Here is a 17,016-nt window from a genome sequence, read left to right on the forward strand (position 1 = left end):
ATGCATAGCCATACACGGCATATGAATTAATGGGTTTTGACTGTAAAATGTATTTTCACGCATTGAAATTCTGGACTCTTACAGGAAGACTTAGAGGTGTGAATAGATCCTAGGGCCCTTATTACACAAGTTAATGTTCAAGGGTTGCAAGCGATTTATTAACCACAACAATCAGGAAATGTGTATTAACTGTTATGGAAAGCAATAAACAGGTTATCCAGGTCCTAGAGGAAGGTTTTATCTTGGCAACAATGGATAGAACTTTTACTGCCCCTCACTCTTGTTCCAAGGGTGCCCGTTTTTGTATACACGCAGGCTGTTCTCCCACTTAAATAGGAAGTCCAGCCCCCCCCAAGAAAAATTAAAAAAGTCGGCCACTACAAATACTGCAGCTGCTGACTTACTATATGGACACTTACCTGTCCAGGAAGCTCACAATATTGGCATCTCAGCCGATCTTCAAATCGGCTGTCGGGTGCAGCCACTGCATGGGTTAAGGGATCCCGGCAGCGAAGCCTTTTGGCTTCACAGCCGGTTCCCTACTGCACATGTGCAAAGCACGCTGCGCTTTCTAATTGGTCCAGCGGCGGAGGAAAGAGGAGGAGGGACAAACTTCCAAGAGACGGCCCCATCTCACAGTGGGGACATGTACCTGTCAAAAACAGGTACCCGTTCCCCCCCAAATGTGGCACGGGAGGGGGGGGGGGGAGACAGATAGGCGGAAGTTTCACTTTTGAGTGGAACGCCACTTTAAAGTGTTAGTAAAACCACAACAGTAAAATCAGTCTGTATAGGCCATTAAAATGTGCTTGTTATACTCACTTTGGAACCTAATGGGTTAATCCTCTGGACTGTGTAAAAAGACTGTTTGATCCTGTCTTCTCTGATCCTCCCCTCCTACTGTCCCCAATCCATCTCCTGATAAGACAGAGCCTTTGAAGTCACTCTGCACTTGCTTAGTTTGGTGTGTATTGCTATTTTTTTTTTCTTGGGAGGGTGCATTTGATCAGCACAGGACCAATCACCACTGTCCAGACAGGGGTCTGGACAGGGGTCCAGGCAGCCTCATAGGACAGTCAGAGTAGAAGGAAAATTTCACCTACAAGCTTTAACCAGACACTGATAGAAGTCACAAGACTGCTATATAGTGCTGATGAGAAAAGGTATTTGGCAGATATTTACTAAAATTGCATTCCCATGTTCTGTGTACTGTGGGAATGCAGGGTCCTGGGTTTAGGACCCCCTTTTTTTTTTAAATCATGTATTCTTTATTCAAAAATGTTTACTTTATACATACTTCTCACATCCACATTTAATCCATCATCCCAACAATTAACATATGTTAAGTAACACTTTACCCCCTTAGCACCGACCTTACGCACATCTGCGGCCTTGGCTTTAAGGGGTTATACCGGGGTGATGCCTGCAGCTATCACCCTGGTACTGTTTTGTAGAGTGGGCGGTCGGCTCCTCAGGCATAACAAGCCGCTCCGCTGTTATCCCGCAGGAGCGGGAGGGAACGCCCCCCCCCCTTCCGCTGCTCTTACCGGGCCCCCTGTCCCACCGGGTGATCTGGCACTTCCACCAGCTAGAGTGGAAGGAAGCTGGAAATGGCTTTGCTGGAGTCTATTTGTGAACATGGAAGTGACGTCACAACCTCAATTTCGGTTTACTCGGCTGCCAATGGCGCCGATTTAAAAAAAAAGACAGTATTCAGAAACGCAGTTTTTGGCGTTCTGAATGCTTTTTTGTTTTTAAAGAGACAATTTTAAAAAATTTTAACCACTTGCCGACCAGCGCACGCCGATGTACGTCGACAGAATGGCACGCGCTGGTCGGGACCCCCGTGAGTCCGGTCGCGGGACCTGCGGACTCGATCGCCGCGGGCATACCCGCGATCGTCTCACGGAGCAACTAGTGACGCTGAGCTCTGCTCCATGTGATTGGAGCAGAGATCAGTGTTCACTAAATGAAAGCCCAACCCCCCCCACAGTTAGTAACACACCCCTAGGAACACTTAACACCTACACTGCCACCCAGTGGTTAATCCCTTCACTGCCAGTGTCATTTACACAGGAATCACTGCATTTATATAGCAGTGATTGCTGTATAAATGACAATGGTCCCAAAAATGTGTCAAAAATGTCCGATGGGTCCCCCACAATGTTGCAGTCACAATAAAAATCGCTGATCGCCGCCATTACTAGTAAAAAAAAAAAAATAGTAAAAAATTATTAATAAAAATGCTATAAAACTATCCATATTTTGTAAATGCTATAACTTTTGCGCAATCCAATCAATAATCACTTATTGCGTTTTTTTTTTTTTACCAAAAATATGTAGAAGAATACGCATCGGCCTAAACTGAGGGAAAAAAATGTTTTTTTTATATATTTTTGGGGGATATTTATTATAACAAAAAGTAAAAAATAATGCGTTTTTTTCAAAATTGTCGCTCTATTTTTGTTTATATAACCAAAAAAAACGCACGTGTAAGTCACTCCCGCATATATTAAACAGTGTTCAAATCACACATGCGAGGTATCGCCGCGATCGTCAGAGCAAGATCAATAATTCTAGCACTAGACCTCCTCTGCAACTCTAACCTGGTAACCATTATTTCTTTTTTAATGGTCGCCTATGGAGATTTTCAGGTACCGTAGTTTGTCACCATTCCACGAGTATGCGCAAATTTCAAAGCAGAACATGTTGGGTATCTATTTACTTGGCGTAACATCTTTCACATTATACAAAAAAATTGGGCTAACTTTCGTTTTACTTAATTCATGAAAGTGTATTTTTTCCCCAAAAATTGATGCGCAAATACAGTGCGACATAAAATATGGTAACGATCACCATTTTATTCTCTAGGGTCTCTGCTAGAAAAACATATACAATGTTTAGGGGTTCTACATCATTTTCTAGCAAAAAATACGGATTTTAACTTGTAAGCAAAAAATTTCTGAAATAGGGTTTATAAACGGTTGGCAATTATGCCCATTCCACTTTATGAGTGTTCTTTTTTTGCTTAAGAATGATTGATTCTTACCCACATTTCTCATTCATTTGTAGTGATTGCAAAATGTACTAGCATACTAGCTATAAACATAATACTAACGGGTCTGATCGTCCTTTCTTCTCATCCACAACTGCCAGGTCCGTGCACTGAGCCACGTAGATGTGGAACTCCCGATTCTTTTCATCATAGTCTAGGGAAAATTGAACTGATCCTTGTGCATCTACACTGCCGAAATCTCCACTGTACACACTGAGGACACTGTTACTGACCTGCCAAAAGACAAAATGTATTATTCACATGCAAGAATCTATGTAGACCATAGTTCAAATATCTTTTCTCTATTACGTGACTAGTAGCCTTTACAAAAACTGAGAGAATTCTCTATGGGAGAATAAGCTCACTCTAGTGGCAGTGACCAGCCACTACAGGGCATAACACTCTGTTACACCATTTTTACCTACAGGTAAGCCTATAACAAGACTTACCTGTAGTTACCGTGAATATCTCCTACACTTGCACAGTTTAGGAGATATTCAGTATATGCATCGGACTCGTAAGTAACTCCAGTAGAAGATGTCCACCGTGTACTCTGAGTGCCGATGCTGATTCAGGGCAATGTTCTGAGGTAAGTATTTCATAATGAGCTATTATGCGCTGCATACTAATTCATTATGCCTTTGTCTTTCAGGGTTCCCCCCCCCCGGAGGTTAAAGCGGGATTCCACCCTAAAGTGGAACCTCCGCTGATCGGATCCCTCCCCCCCTCCGGTGTCACAATTGACACCTTTCAGGGGGGAGGGGGGTGGAGATACCTGTCAAAGACAGGTATTTACACCCACTTCCAGGCATAGACTCCCGTGGGAGTCTACGCCATTTCCTGCCCTGCCGCGCTGTCTGCTGGGACACACACGGGTCCCAGTGACAGCGCAGAGATTTCCTATTGCGCGACGCAACTCGCGCATGCGCAGTAGGGAACCGGGAAGTGAAGCCGATTCGCTTCACTTCCTGATTTCCTCACCTAGAATGGTGGCGGCAGCAGCCGAGAGCCGAGTGATCGATCGGCCTCGGCTGCCGGCATCGCTGGAACCCGGGACAGGTGAGTGTTCATTTATTAAAAGTCAGCAGCTGTAGTATTTATAGCTGCTGGCTTTTAATATTTTTTTTTTTGGTGGAATCCCTCTTTAACAAACTCTTTAAAGAGGAAGTAAAGTCTATTAAAAAGAAAAAAAAAAAAAAGGCAGCCTGCAAGGCAAAGGCATAATGAGCTAGCTAGACAGCGGTGCCGGTCTTTTTGTAAATATCTCCTAAACCGTATAAGTTTAGGAGATATTTCTTGGACCTACAGGTAATCCTTAATCTAGGCTTACCTGTAGGTCAAAGTGATTTGTAAGGGTTTACAACCACTTTAATGTGTATGTCAGAGCCAGACAAGAAATGCAGAACACCTCTGCAATACATGTGCATTTCTCCAGGTTTTATCCCTTTTAGCCCTTGTACACACGGTCGGACATTTCGACAACCAAATCTGTCGGATTTTGTCCGTCGGATCTTGTCCGAAACTGTTGCATACACACGGTCGGACAGCTTTGATGTAGGAATTTGATCTGAGCATGCGCGGCACTTTGTCCGATCGAAATTCTCTACACATGATCGGAGTATGTCCTATCGGACCAGTTTGTCGGAAAATATTTCCAGCAAGTTGGAAAATTGGGTCCGACGGATATTCCGACGGAAACAGTCCGATGCATACCACACACAGTCGGATTATCCGATAACACGGTCCGATAGGACACATTCCAATGGATTCTCCGACCGTGTGTACAAGGGCTAAAAGAACCTGTAAGTACAGAAAAATACATACCGTATTTGCCGGTGTATAAGGCGACCCGGAATATAAGACGACCCCCTAATCTTACAGGACAAAAATGCTTTTAAATCTGTACTTTCCAAGCCAATCAGAGCAGGCTACAGAGTAGCCTGCTCGGATTGGCAGAGGTCGTTACTCCAATCCGAGCAGGCTTTGTATTCATTTGAATACATCGCTCACCAGGATTGGCTCAGCGGTATATACTGTATGTAGCCGAAGCTACATACAGTATTACCGAACACCCAGCCGGCATCCGAGGAGCTGACCCGGCGTATAAGACGACCCCTGCTTTTTGGCCAATTTTTTTACGTTTAAAACGTCGTCTTATACGCCGGAAAATACGGTAGTTATTTGCCAAAAATGCACTGCGTCTTGTTGTGGGATGACAACATACAGTATTTTTGTGGCTTGAGTGGTGTCTTTTACTAAACAATTCAAACCCTCCCACTTTCCTCAGCGCATCGTCATCATAGACACCATTTAGGTTTTGTAGAAGAGGTGCCAAACTAGGAGGACTAATTATCTGAATCATAATCTTGCCTAAATAAAATAACATCTCCTTTACCATGAAGAACAGTGTACATACACATATTTCAACTTTATATTTACCTCATTTTTTCTGTATTTATGTGACACAGTAAAGCCGCAGCTAAACGTTCATTCCCACAGGTATCACTTTAGAGTACATATAATTTACACTTTTTCTTTTACCTTAGCGCAGTTTCTCACATTCTTTCTTATATTTACCCAGCTGCCTGAAGATAGGCTTCAAATAATAGCAATGGGTACTTTAGTATAGCCAACAATTTGTTTCTGCATTCAGGTAATATGAAGAAGTGCATATGTGTTGCTTGACCAACACAATGACAAGAAAACGGTTTGTCTTACAACAGGCCAACTACAAAAAATAATACAGTATTAAAACACTAGTCTCCTTTTCGACCAATCAGACAAATTTACAAACTTCTAATATCTGTGCTGCCCATATAAGCCAATCAGATCATTCTTTCCATTTTTTAGGTTAGATAGGAGGTTGGTCATTCATTCTGTAGAAACAGTATGGTCTATATCCAGAAGTACTTACAGAAGAGACGGATGCCATATCAGAGGAGTTGCTGCCGTTACTCTGTGTCTTTCTGTGCCTTTTGAGTTTGAAGCTAATTTCAGATGCAGTGTCAGATTCTGTCTACAATATAACCATAAAATTAAACATATTAAAGTGTATTTTTGAAAGTCATTGGAATAATTTTGCCATTAAAATTGTCTTCATCAGTTTGGATACCCAGGACTTGCACTTAAATACACGGCTGTAGCATTAAATAAAGGTTTGGCCTATGGAGTACAGCAAGGCTCACCTCCGAGTGCAGGGCTGGAGTGGATCTGCTCAGCTCTTTAGCTCGTTCAGGCTCCAGGAGCTGATGGCTTAATGTGTTGGGTTTGTTATATGCTGAGACAAACAAAAGGAGGAAATGAAGTGAGAGACATAACCTTGTAAAAAGCCCATGCCTGGGAATAAAAAACCATCTCTATATACATAGGAGATGCTCTACATTTTTCACAGGGGTCACGCTTTTCTCAGTGTAGAACTCGACACTTTTCACAGGTATCATATATCTCGCTTCATCAGGAGAACGTAATGGATGTCATAGTTTATAGTTTCATAGTAAGTAAGGTTGAATAAAGACACCAGTCCATCCAGTTCAACCTGAGTGAGGTGTCTACAATTGTCCCTATCCCTGTACATTGTACACTCACATCGGTCCCTACCGATGTCAAAAGATGTACAAGATTATTTGTGTTCAGTTGCATCACAGGTACAATCCAAAGCCCCCTATACAAAGTGGTGGGTGCAGGGGTACTATGAGGAGTCGGCTGGACGCACCCAAGCCATTAGGGGTTAACCTCACAGTAGTGTTATCGAGCAGTGGGGAGCCACGGCTACCATCTATGTTGGTAAAAGGTATGCAATGTAAGGTTCGTAACAAAAATATGAAGTTTAGCGTTTAGCTGAACGGTCCTCAAACCTCAACCCTATGCTGGGTTTGAGGGTGTTTCAGCTAAGCAACGATTTTATTTTGCCAGTATTCCCCTCTTCTTCAACAAGCATATGAATGAATTGATGGTGCAAATCAGCAAGCAGGCTTTGCCAGTGAAAGACTACAGGGCTGTCCATAGTAAGTACAAGTTTGGTCCATTGCATTATATTACCTTTGGTAGTTGTGACTTCCAACGCTCAGAAACATCATAGGTGAGATTTGCCCTGTAACGGTCTGGACAGGTCTGCTTGTCTCCTCATAGCACTCCTGCACTCACCACTTTGTATTGGGGCTTCAGGTCACACTTGTGGTGCAACTGAACGGCACCACCACAAATAATCTTCCATTTTTGCAATCCATGACGTCAATCAAAATTCAGCCCCCCTGTCACTAGATTTGATTGACAGCAATGGCTACCGCTGCTCTGAGTGCAGCAAGGATGGAGAAAAAGAGCAAATGCTGCTTTTGGGCACAGCGCTGGATCAAGATTGGGCTCAGGTAAGTATTAAATCCAAAAATTAAAACCAGCAGCTACAAACACTGTGCTGGCATGTTTACTAAGGGAAGTCGACTGTGACTCCTTGCAGCTTCACAGTTGGCTTCACCCTGTGAATGCGCAAGCCACACTGTGCTGTGTGAATGGTCCCCGCAGGCCTTCTGGGACCTGTGATGTGCCAGAAGGCTGCAGGCAAGGTAAGGGTTTCAGAGTAACATTGTTACATGTTACAGAGTATGGCTGGATTACTGATCCAGCCATAGTGTCTAGGTGTATCGATGCAAATTGAGCAAACTGTCTCTTTCAGCCACACTGCTCTTAGGCTCAGATTGTCTAGTCGGGTTAGGACATCTGATCTTGTCAGTGTTTACTCATGGTGAATGGATGATAAAGCTAGCTGACTGGGACAGAAGAGGGAAGTGCCACTGACAGTTGGCTTAGAAGTGCAAGGAACATGCATTTGGCCTTGGTAGTAACCAATACTGAAGGGGCTTTACTGATGACAAACTTGCAGTGCTTCTTTCTTACAAGTATATAATGTCGAATTGTTAAACATTAAAACGATCATGTAAGCAAAGCAAGTATGACATACGATTAATAACCAAGGGGTCACATCAGAAATCAAGGGGAATTACCGTATTTATCGGCGTATAACACGCACCTTTTCCCCCCTAAAATCAGGGGGAAATCGGGTGTGCGTGTTATACGCCGATCCCCCTCCTTGCCTAACCTTCTGTGCCGCTCTCGGCGGCTTTCAGGTATTTTCGGCTGCTCTCGGGTATATTCGACCATTCTCAGCTATTTTTGGCCGCATTCAGCCGTTCTCGGCAGCTTTCGGAAAGCCGAGGAGAACGGCCGAGTGCGGCCGTAAATAGACGAGAAGGGCCAAAAATATCAGAGAACACCCGAGTGCGGCTGAAAATACCCAAAAGCCGCAGAGAACGGGCGCCGCTGAGATACACAGGACATCCGCTCTGCATCTCGGCAGCGCCATTTTTAAAATGACACTGACAAGGCTGCAATCGACTGACAAGGCTGCAATGCAAGGCTGCAAATGACTGACAAGCCTGCAAATGACTATCAAGGCTGCAAATGACTGACAAGGCTGCAAATGACTGACAAGGCTGCAAATGACTGACAAGGCTGCAAATGACTGACAAGGCTGCAAATGACTGACAAGGCTGCAAATGACTGACAAGGCTGCAAATGACTGACAAGGCTGCAAATGACTGACAAGCCTGCAAATGACTGACAAGCCTGCAAATGACTGACAAGCCTGCAAATGACTGACAAGCCTGCAAATGACTGACAAGCCTGCAAATGACTGACAAGCCTGCAAATGACTATCAAGGCTGCAAATGACTATCAAGGCTGCAAATGACTATCAAGGCTGCAAATGACTGACAAGGCTGCAAATGACTGACAAGGCTGCAAATGACTGACAAGGCTGCAAATGACTGACAAGGCTACAAATGAATGACAAGGCTGCAAATGAATGACAAGGCTGCAAATGACTGACAAGGCTGCAAATGACTGACAAGGCTGCAAATGACTGACAAGGCTGCAAATGACTGACAAGGCTGCAAATGACTGACAAGGCTGCAAATGAATGACAAGGCTGCAAATGACTGACAAGGCTGCAATGCAAGGCTGCAAATGACTGACAAGGCTGCAAATGACTGACAAGGCTGCAAATGACACTGACAAGGCTGCAAATGACACTGACAAGGCTGCAAATGACACTGACAAGGCTGCAAATGACACTGACAAGGCTGAAAATGACTATCAAGGCTGCAATGCAAGGCTGAAAATGACACTAATAAGTTTGCATTGATGGGCATTTAAATGTAATTTTTTTTCCCCTTAAACTTCCCTCCTAAAAGTTTTTTTCTTTTAAATTCCCTCCTAGACTTGGGGTGCGTGTTATACGCCGATAAATACGGTACACTGTTATGAGATATAATAGTAATTCCTTTTTCTGTTCAGTTTGCCTCCCCATCTTCCCCTGCACAAGCGGTCAACAGTTTTTTAATAACAAAACATAAGGTCCTAAAGAAATTTTTTGACACTGGACTCTACGGGTTTGTATCAGGAAAAAGGATGTGGACAACGAGTAAAGGTTATAGACTGAATGATTGGCTTCCTTGGTGCACTGACAGATGGGTACCAGCATTACTCTGTCACCTTCTGCACACTTTACTCCCCATCTGGAATTAAAAGTATAAATAAATGTCCAGGATAAAAACAGATATATTCAGAATAAAAGAGCTAGTAAATGCTATAGTGAAACAATTACTGGAAGAGTCAATAAAAATGTTTAATCCTCATAAAACGTACTTTCTGTCGTCGTATAAATGTTCACCATACTTCTGGCGTTGCTAACGTTACTAGATTTAGATGCAGAAACTTCTGTGGAATAATCATCAACATTCCTGTCTAAAGAGGAGACAAACATTAATGTGTTTCTTCATTATAGTGTATTCTACTATTTTCTTCAAAAACAAACATCTATCGCCTAGAAAAGCACAAGTCCCGCCAGTATCCTGCAGAAAAGGAGCCATCCTTTCTATGGAAGCAATGGTTTCTCTGCAGAGGGCCAACACATTCCCAGCTGAGCCAGACCTATAGCTCTGCATTCGGAAAAGCTCATGCTTTCCGCTGATTGTAGAGCTCTGACACAGCAGGGGGCACATGAGACCGCCGCAAAAAGACAACAGCCACCCAACATTGAGCAACGATGCTCCTCTGCCGCAAGCTGGCAGTGGACAAGCTTTTCAACTTAGGATTGGCTGCTTTTAGATAAAACGTTAAAAAAAACTGGACGGTTTATTTCACACAGGATTCACCTTGTATAGGAGTAGTGTGAACAGCAAGCTTTTATGAGACTTCCAGCAAGTTTTTTCAAAGCTTCTGGAAAACTGAGCAGCTTTCTCTATGCCTATATAGCACTCTTTGGAAATGTAATATGCGGATCTTAATAGGAGTGCTGATTGTCACGTTAAACATGCCGCTAGTAGGCTTCAGCAGGCTTTCAACGAGCTTCAAGTGTTGTTGAAGAATGCCAGCAGCTTGTTTAAAGTGACAATCAGCACTCTCATTAGGATCTAAGTTCAGCATTTACAGATTGGAGCTAAATAGTACTTTAAAAGCTTCAACAAAGCTTGCTGAAAGCTGTACAAACACTTTGCAAAAGCTTGCATTTCACACTGCACTTATACAAGCTGATGCTCGTGTGAAACAGGACAAAGACTTTGCATACCTTTTATTGCAATAATTTCAACTACAGTTCATTTGGGCTTTAAGACATTAGCATAGAGGTTAAAGGAAAATTGTGATGAGAGAAACAAATGAGGTTTGCAGGTTTGGAACACACATTTACTAACCGAGGTCAGAGTAAAGTCTGAGATCCTGATCTGCATACACGTTCCTATTCAGTGTCTCTGACTAGCCAGCCAGTCAATTAGCATATTCAAAAGATGATTTCAGAAATGTCAGTGTACATATATCTCCCCATACAGGTCTCCTTTAAAGTAAACCCATCATAAAGAAATACCACCTGCTCATCCCCTCTAAAGTTGCTACTTGCCTGGGTGTTATGTTGACCTTCTGCCATACTTTGATCCACAGACGTGCCAAAAGTGTCCAGATCAGAAAGGTCTGAGTAAGTCAGAAGCTTTTTGCCTGACTCAAGAAAATACAGCCAGAAAAAACTTGATCTACATATATATCTCTAAAATTCTAGAAAAGCCTTGGATTTGTTGAAGTTGGCCCTGCTACAATCACAATAAGTGGTTCCCACTGGTCCAAGTTGCATGACATGTCAAAATGAATGATTCCCTAAGAGAGCCGGCTTAACTGGTCTGACTTGTGTCAGTCCAACAGACACAAGATTCCTGTACTACTTTGGTCCGACTTGGGCATGATTTCACCCCATTGATTTGAATGAATGTCTCATCCAAGTCAGATCATCATCTTAACTGATCTGACTTGTGGCATGCAACTTGTGCTCTGAGGATCTTGAAGGGGAACCCCATACCAAAAAAATAAATAACGGTCTGGGGTCCCCCCAAAATCCATTCCAGACCATTATCCGAGCATGCAGCCTGGCAGGTCACGGGATGTCGCAAGGTGCAGAGTCTCACGGGGACGTCACCGGATAGCCACACCCCATGGCTATATAAGAACTGGCAGACAACAGAGATGACACAACGGATATAAATTAACTAAAAACTAACAAAAATTGACTTTAAAAAAGGCACACGAGTAAGCCAACTAGAAACAATTAGATATATTTATTAGTGTAGAAATTAGAATAGAAAATAATTATTACATATAAATACATAAGAGATGACACAGCAGTGGAAGCCAGCGGAGGAGGATCAGGTTGGTGGAGAAGACCAGGGGAAAAACACATCGGAGGGAGAAGAGCGGAGAAAGAACACATCGTTGGTGGAACCGGAGAAAGACACGTTGGAGCTAAGGCGGGGGACATTCTTCATTTTTAATAAAGGACAATGTACCCCATACTCATTCACATAGAGGGGGTGCAGGATCTGGGATCTTCCAGAATCTGATAAGGCCCCTGCCCGCAGACCCTCACAACCACAGCCCAAGGTTGTCGGTAAGAGGCCCTTGTCCCCATCAAATATGGGGGACAAGGTGCTTTGGGACAGAGTCCCCCCTGCCCCAAAGCATCCACCCCCCATCTTGAGGGCATGTGGCCTAATATGGTCCAGGAGGCTATTGTAAAACACATTTTTATCTTTTTCATAGTATGTTTTCCAATATCCTATAAAATTGTCTTTTTCCTAGTCCATTTTGTGTACATTAAATTAAATTCTTCTAGTTAATGTTTGCCACATCACCTGTCAGTATAATGTGCTTAAAAGAAAAATGCTCAGAAAATTCCTCAGGCTACCCAACCCAGTTCAGTGGTAAGATATGTGAACTTGTGCAAATAGCAGGTTAGTGCCCACCCCTCTCCAGTTCCACGTCCTTTTTATAGCATCACCCAGCATACTTCTATCTACACCATGATGTTGCAAATGTTTAAGTCTTGACACATGCATGCGTCACCTATATCGCAGTGAGACCTGTATTTGTCTTCTTTTCTACATCCATGCCATCTTAATTTGGAGCTAGGTGGGCACACCTACACTTTTTTTGGGCTGATTCCTATCTATAACCATCCTCATAATTGTAGCTTACAAATATCAAACTAACTCAGATGAACACACAGAAATCTTATCTACTGTACATTTACAAATTTAATTTATAGCTGGAAAAATTCTCAATTTTAGTAATAAAAGTTCATTTTTAATATTAGTATCATATTTCATTCTATTTATAGTCCATAAACGGAATCACGAATAAATTAATCCATATGAGCTATCAATCTCATAGGGGTATTTGTCAATCAGGACACTGCTCTTGTAGATGTATGCATCATCATAGACTCATTAATTCATCAAAATGATATTTTCTTATATTATTGTTTATATGTCAAATTAGGTTTATGAATTTGGTCTGAGTATCACATAATGCTTTTAATGTGGTTGTAAGGGTAGTTTTTTTTTTACCTTCATGCATTCTCTGCGAAAAGCAAGAAGCTTGCTATGGGGGCACTCAGCAAGGGGCAGGGGCCAGGATCGCAGGCGGTTAACCCTAGAAGAAGAGGAAGGGGGCTGTTCTGGGTTTAGAAAATAAATAATAATGAATGTTTACTATCACTTTAATACATTTTAACTAATAATTGGATATTACCCCTTAGGTTTAAATGGCTGTGTAAAGTATTTTCTTAGAATAGGAGCAAAAGCTTAAGCAAGACATCTGTGGGCTGAAGACGGAGAAAAACCTAAATGTCCAAAGTTTTGGACAATTCAGGAAAAAACACTGAAAACTTGACTTGAGAAAAGTTGACTTAGACCAGAGACTGCTGCAAACAGAGGAAAAACAGATTTTTAGACTGAATACTAGAGTACCTTGTTGCCTGAATGAAGAATTTACATATATCTGCTTTTTATAAATGAATACATTTGTTTATTATTGTAGTGGGATTCAACATGAGGGGGGGGGGGGGGGAGGGATAATAGGATTGCTGTTGACCCACTCTCTATAAAATAAAATAATCTTCTTGTCTGATGTGATGTTGAATTTGATGTACTCATGATATGTAAAAAAAATTAAAATCAAAAAATAATAAAAAAAAAGTTAAAAAAATTAATAAAAATAAAAAATAAAACATTAAAAACAGGACTCTGAAAATCGCAGCATAAAATTAATCTGTAAGTAATTACAGTTTAGTAAGGATTTAATACGTAAAATGAATCTGTAAGTAACATTTAATACACATGCTATGAATGTGGCTTGTGATGCAAATAATTACAACTATATATTATAAATATTGAAACATATTTAAATAAATTGCAATAAAATAATATATATTGATGGATTAATGAGCCTATGATGATTCATGGCAATAGTATTTATTTGATTGAGAAATACATTGAAATAAGATTTCTGAACTTGATAGTTTATATAGCAACATTGTAATTCCTGATGTTATTAATGGACTGTAAATAGAATTAAATATGACAGTAATATTAAAAATGAACTGTATTGTTGCTATAAAGCAGAACTTTTGCAGCTCTAATCTAAATTTGTAAAATTTAGGTAAGATTTCTGTGTGGTAAACAAACAATCTGTGTTTATTCTACATTTATAATTATGACGATGGTTGTTAAAATCTAAAACATTCAACCCACAAAAAGAAGTAGGTATGCCCATGTATCCCCAAATAAAGATGGTGCCAGTGGCATGGATAAAGGAAACAAGACCAATACAGGTCATGCTGTAATGGGGGTGGAGATATGCTTGCACGTTGGGTTAAGTAATGTGATGATGTTATGTGGTAAACCGAGCCCTGCTGTGGGTGAAACACGTTTGGGTCATGAGTTTGGGTGGGAGTGAGTGGTGTGCTGTCATTGCAATTAACCTTTGCAAGCGTTGACAGCCCGTTATTTGGATGGTAGACTACAGTGGAGCAAGATCAAGCGCCACGGTCCTGGCACCTGGCTGACTGCAGGAAGCTGAGGAGGATACAGACTGGTCTATGAGCGGTGAAAGGGGTTGGGTTCATCCAGATATTCAAAGCTGTCACATTTAGCTATTGCATAGTGCTGTGTGCATTTGATCAAGCTGCAGATTGCAATGTCTTAGCTTTTTGTGTGCCTGTGAAATAGAAGTATTAGCCCTTGTACACATGGTCGGAAATTCCGACGGAAAATGTCCGATCGGACAGTGTTGTCGAAAAACCCAACCGTGTGTGGGCTCCATCGGACTTTTTCCATCCGAAAGTGCCACGTGTGTTCAGATCAAATTACAAGACCAAAGCTAGTGGCTACTACCTGAACTTAGTCCCGTTGTAACGAACGAACGTCATCACGTTCCGAATGATCAGATTTTCCGACAACTTTGTCCAACCGTATGAAACACCAGTTTCGGACAAAATCCATCGGAAAAAAATCCGTCGGATTTTGTTGTCGGAATGTCCGGCCGTGTGTACAAGGGCTTAGAGTTATTGCGGCGCTTGCTTGCTCTCACTATTTAGAGTAGGATGCATACTACAAAGCAGGTTTGTGAGGTAAATGTATGCAAGGCCTCTGCTTTGAAACTAGAATTAGCCAGATCCTATTTGTTGGTTGTAGGGAGTGAGTCAGGGATAATTTTGTTTACTTGACAACGAATGAGTAAAAACTATCGACTTGTCTGAACAACTGCATTTTACTCCGATTACAACTTGCCACATGCTTAAACTGCCAAAGCCTTCCCAATGGACACTTATACACATATTTTAGAGGCAAATAATCTTTAATGCACCACAGTGTTCTATTAACACCAGTGGTACAAAGGAAGAAAATTTGAATTGCACCTTGCACACATTCATTTCTTTCCTACTAATTCCCAAAATTTGTAATGAAACTTTCTTGCAGCCTGGTCCTTATGTATTGGAAGGGATGGAAAGGAAAGGTATGCTATCCATCACAATCAGATCACAACTGTTATCTGTTGATTAGTTCAGAAAACAAAACCAAGCATCTCAGTTGCTATGCGAAAACTGCTCTATTTCTTTCATATTTAGTAATCACTGCGATATCTACTAAAAAGTATGTAAAATAGTAATACAATAATACCATTTTCTGGTTCCTGTGATGTGTGAACCATTACGTCTTCATTTTTGGGCTTAGCTTCTGTTCTACCATGTTCTTCATCTGAGGACACAGTGTCAATTAGAATCTGGACCCTACTATAGAGCGATTCCTCTACTTTTGGCTTTGTTTCTGGCACAATGACATCTTCAAGCAAACCTGGCATCACTGGCTCAGAAACGTTTGGTAGCTTATCTTCAGGTGCATTAGGATCTCCTTTAGGTTCTTTAACAGCTTGTGAGGCTCTAACTGGAAGCTTTGACTTCTTAGAAGAACGACTAGTTCCACTGCTGTCTTCGCTGTGTGATATTAATCCATTGCTTTCTGATGATAAGCTTTTTGATGGGGAAGAACCCTTGCTTTTGGCATAGGTTGACCTTGGTATAAAAGATGTACTTTTTCGGGGTGGAGCCACATGGACCATTTCATCTTCACTAGACGATGCAAGTGGTATCCTTTGTGGTAAATGTTTTATTCTGTGTGTATGCTCAGAATTTGACCTTTCTCCATTGTTAGATTTTATACTAGATTGGCTGGGAAGTGAACGAGTTGGCTTTGCAGGTGGTTGCTGTAAACTTTTCATATCCAAGACTTCTTGCTCTGCATGGCTATGCACATTTCCAGAGCTTTCAGCGCTCTTCTCCCAAAACTTCTTTAGTGACATAAATTGTCCCTTATCTAGAATTTGCTCTTGCTCTGCTTCCATCTCTTTGATTGAATGCACTTCAAAGTTTGCATTGGTTTTGACATTTTTAGTGGTCTCTCCATCTGGGGAGGACAATGCCGAGTGCCCTGGTGCAGCACCTGCCTGATCCAATTGTAGAGAGGCTTCTGGGTTAAATGCTTCCCTACTTGTTTTTCTTTTCACAGGTATTTTACTTGGACTGCTAGCATCTTCCTTTGGGCTTTTCCCTGGAGCAGATGTTTTTCTGCTTAATGGAATAGGATAAGGTGTGGAATTTTGGGGTACTCGCTCTATGAAATCTGGCAAATGTTGCTCTATAATAAAAACAAATATTTTCGTTAAAAACTAACAAGATGTTGATTAATACAGAATTGAAATTAATGTAATAGTTGAATGTTTATTTTAAAGTCGTTACTTTTTCTCTTAAAGGTTTTCTTTTTCTCGTCATGATACCCAACTAGCTCATCTTACTCCACCATTATATTACGTCAGCGTGTACAGTATCTCACAAAAGTGAGCACACCCATCACTTTTTTTTTAATATTTTATTTTATCTTTTCATGTGACAAAACTGAAGAACTTACACTTTGCTACAATGTAAAGTAGTGAGTGTACAGCCTGTATAACAGTGTCAATTTGATGTCCTCTGAAGCAGTTTAGACATTAATGGCTGTGTGTTGAGTTTTTTTTGAGGGGACAGCAAATTT

General features: G+C 41.5%; 1 protein-coding gene across 4 annotated transcripts in view; it reads right to left on the minus strand.

The window, feature by feature from the left end:
• Positions 1–17,016, minus strand: part of LOC143978153 (synaptotagmin-like protein 2) — a 133,255-nt gene that overhangs the window by 28,621 nt on the left and 87,618 nt on the right. For 3 of the 4 annotated variants that reach the window (XM_077478837.1, XM_077478844.1, XM_077478849.1), the window contains 5 exons: positions 15,610–16,623; positions 9,755–9,853; positions 6,241–6,332; positions 5,970–6,071; positions 3,119–3,288 (listed from right to left, as the gene is read on the minus strand). In XM_077478837.1, the coding sequence (XP_077334963.1) occupies positions 3,119–3,288; positions 5,970–6,071; positions 6,241–6,332; positions 9,755–9,853; positions 15,610–16,623 (1,477 nt within the window). The remainder of the gene's footprint in view (positions 1–3,118; positions 3,289–5,969; positions 6,072–6,240; positions 6,333–9,754; positions 9,854–15,609; positions 16,624–17,016) is intronic. The other variant, XM_077478857.1, reaches the window with a different exon arrangement.

The sequence above is a fragment of the Lithobates pipiens genome, unplaced genomic scaffold (assembly GCF_037356315.1).
Source record: "Lithobates pipiens isolate NorthernLeopardFrog02 unplaced genomic scaffold, aLitPip1_a1.2 Scaffold_1, whole genome shotgun sequence".
NCBI lineage: Eukaryota > Metazoa > Chordata > Amphibia > Anura > Ranidae > Lithobates > Lithobates pipiens.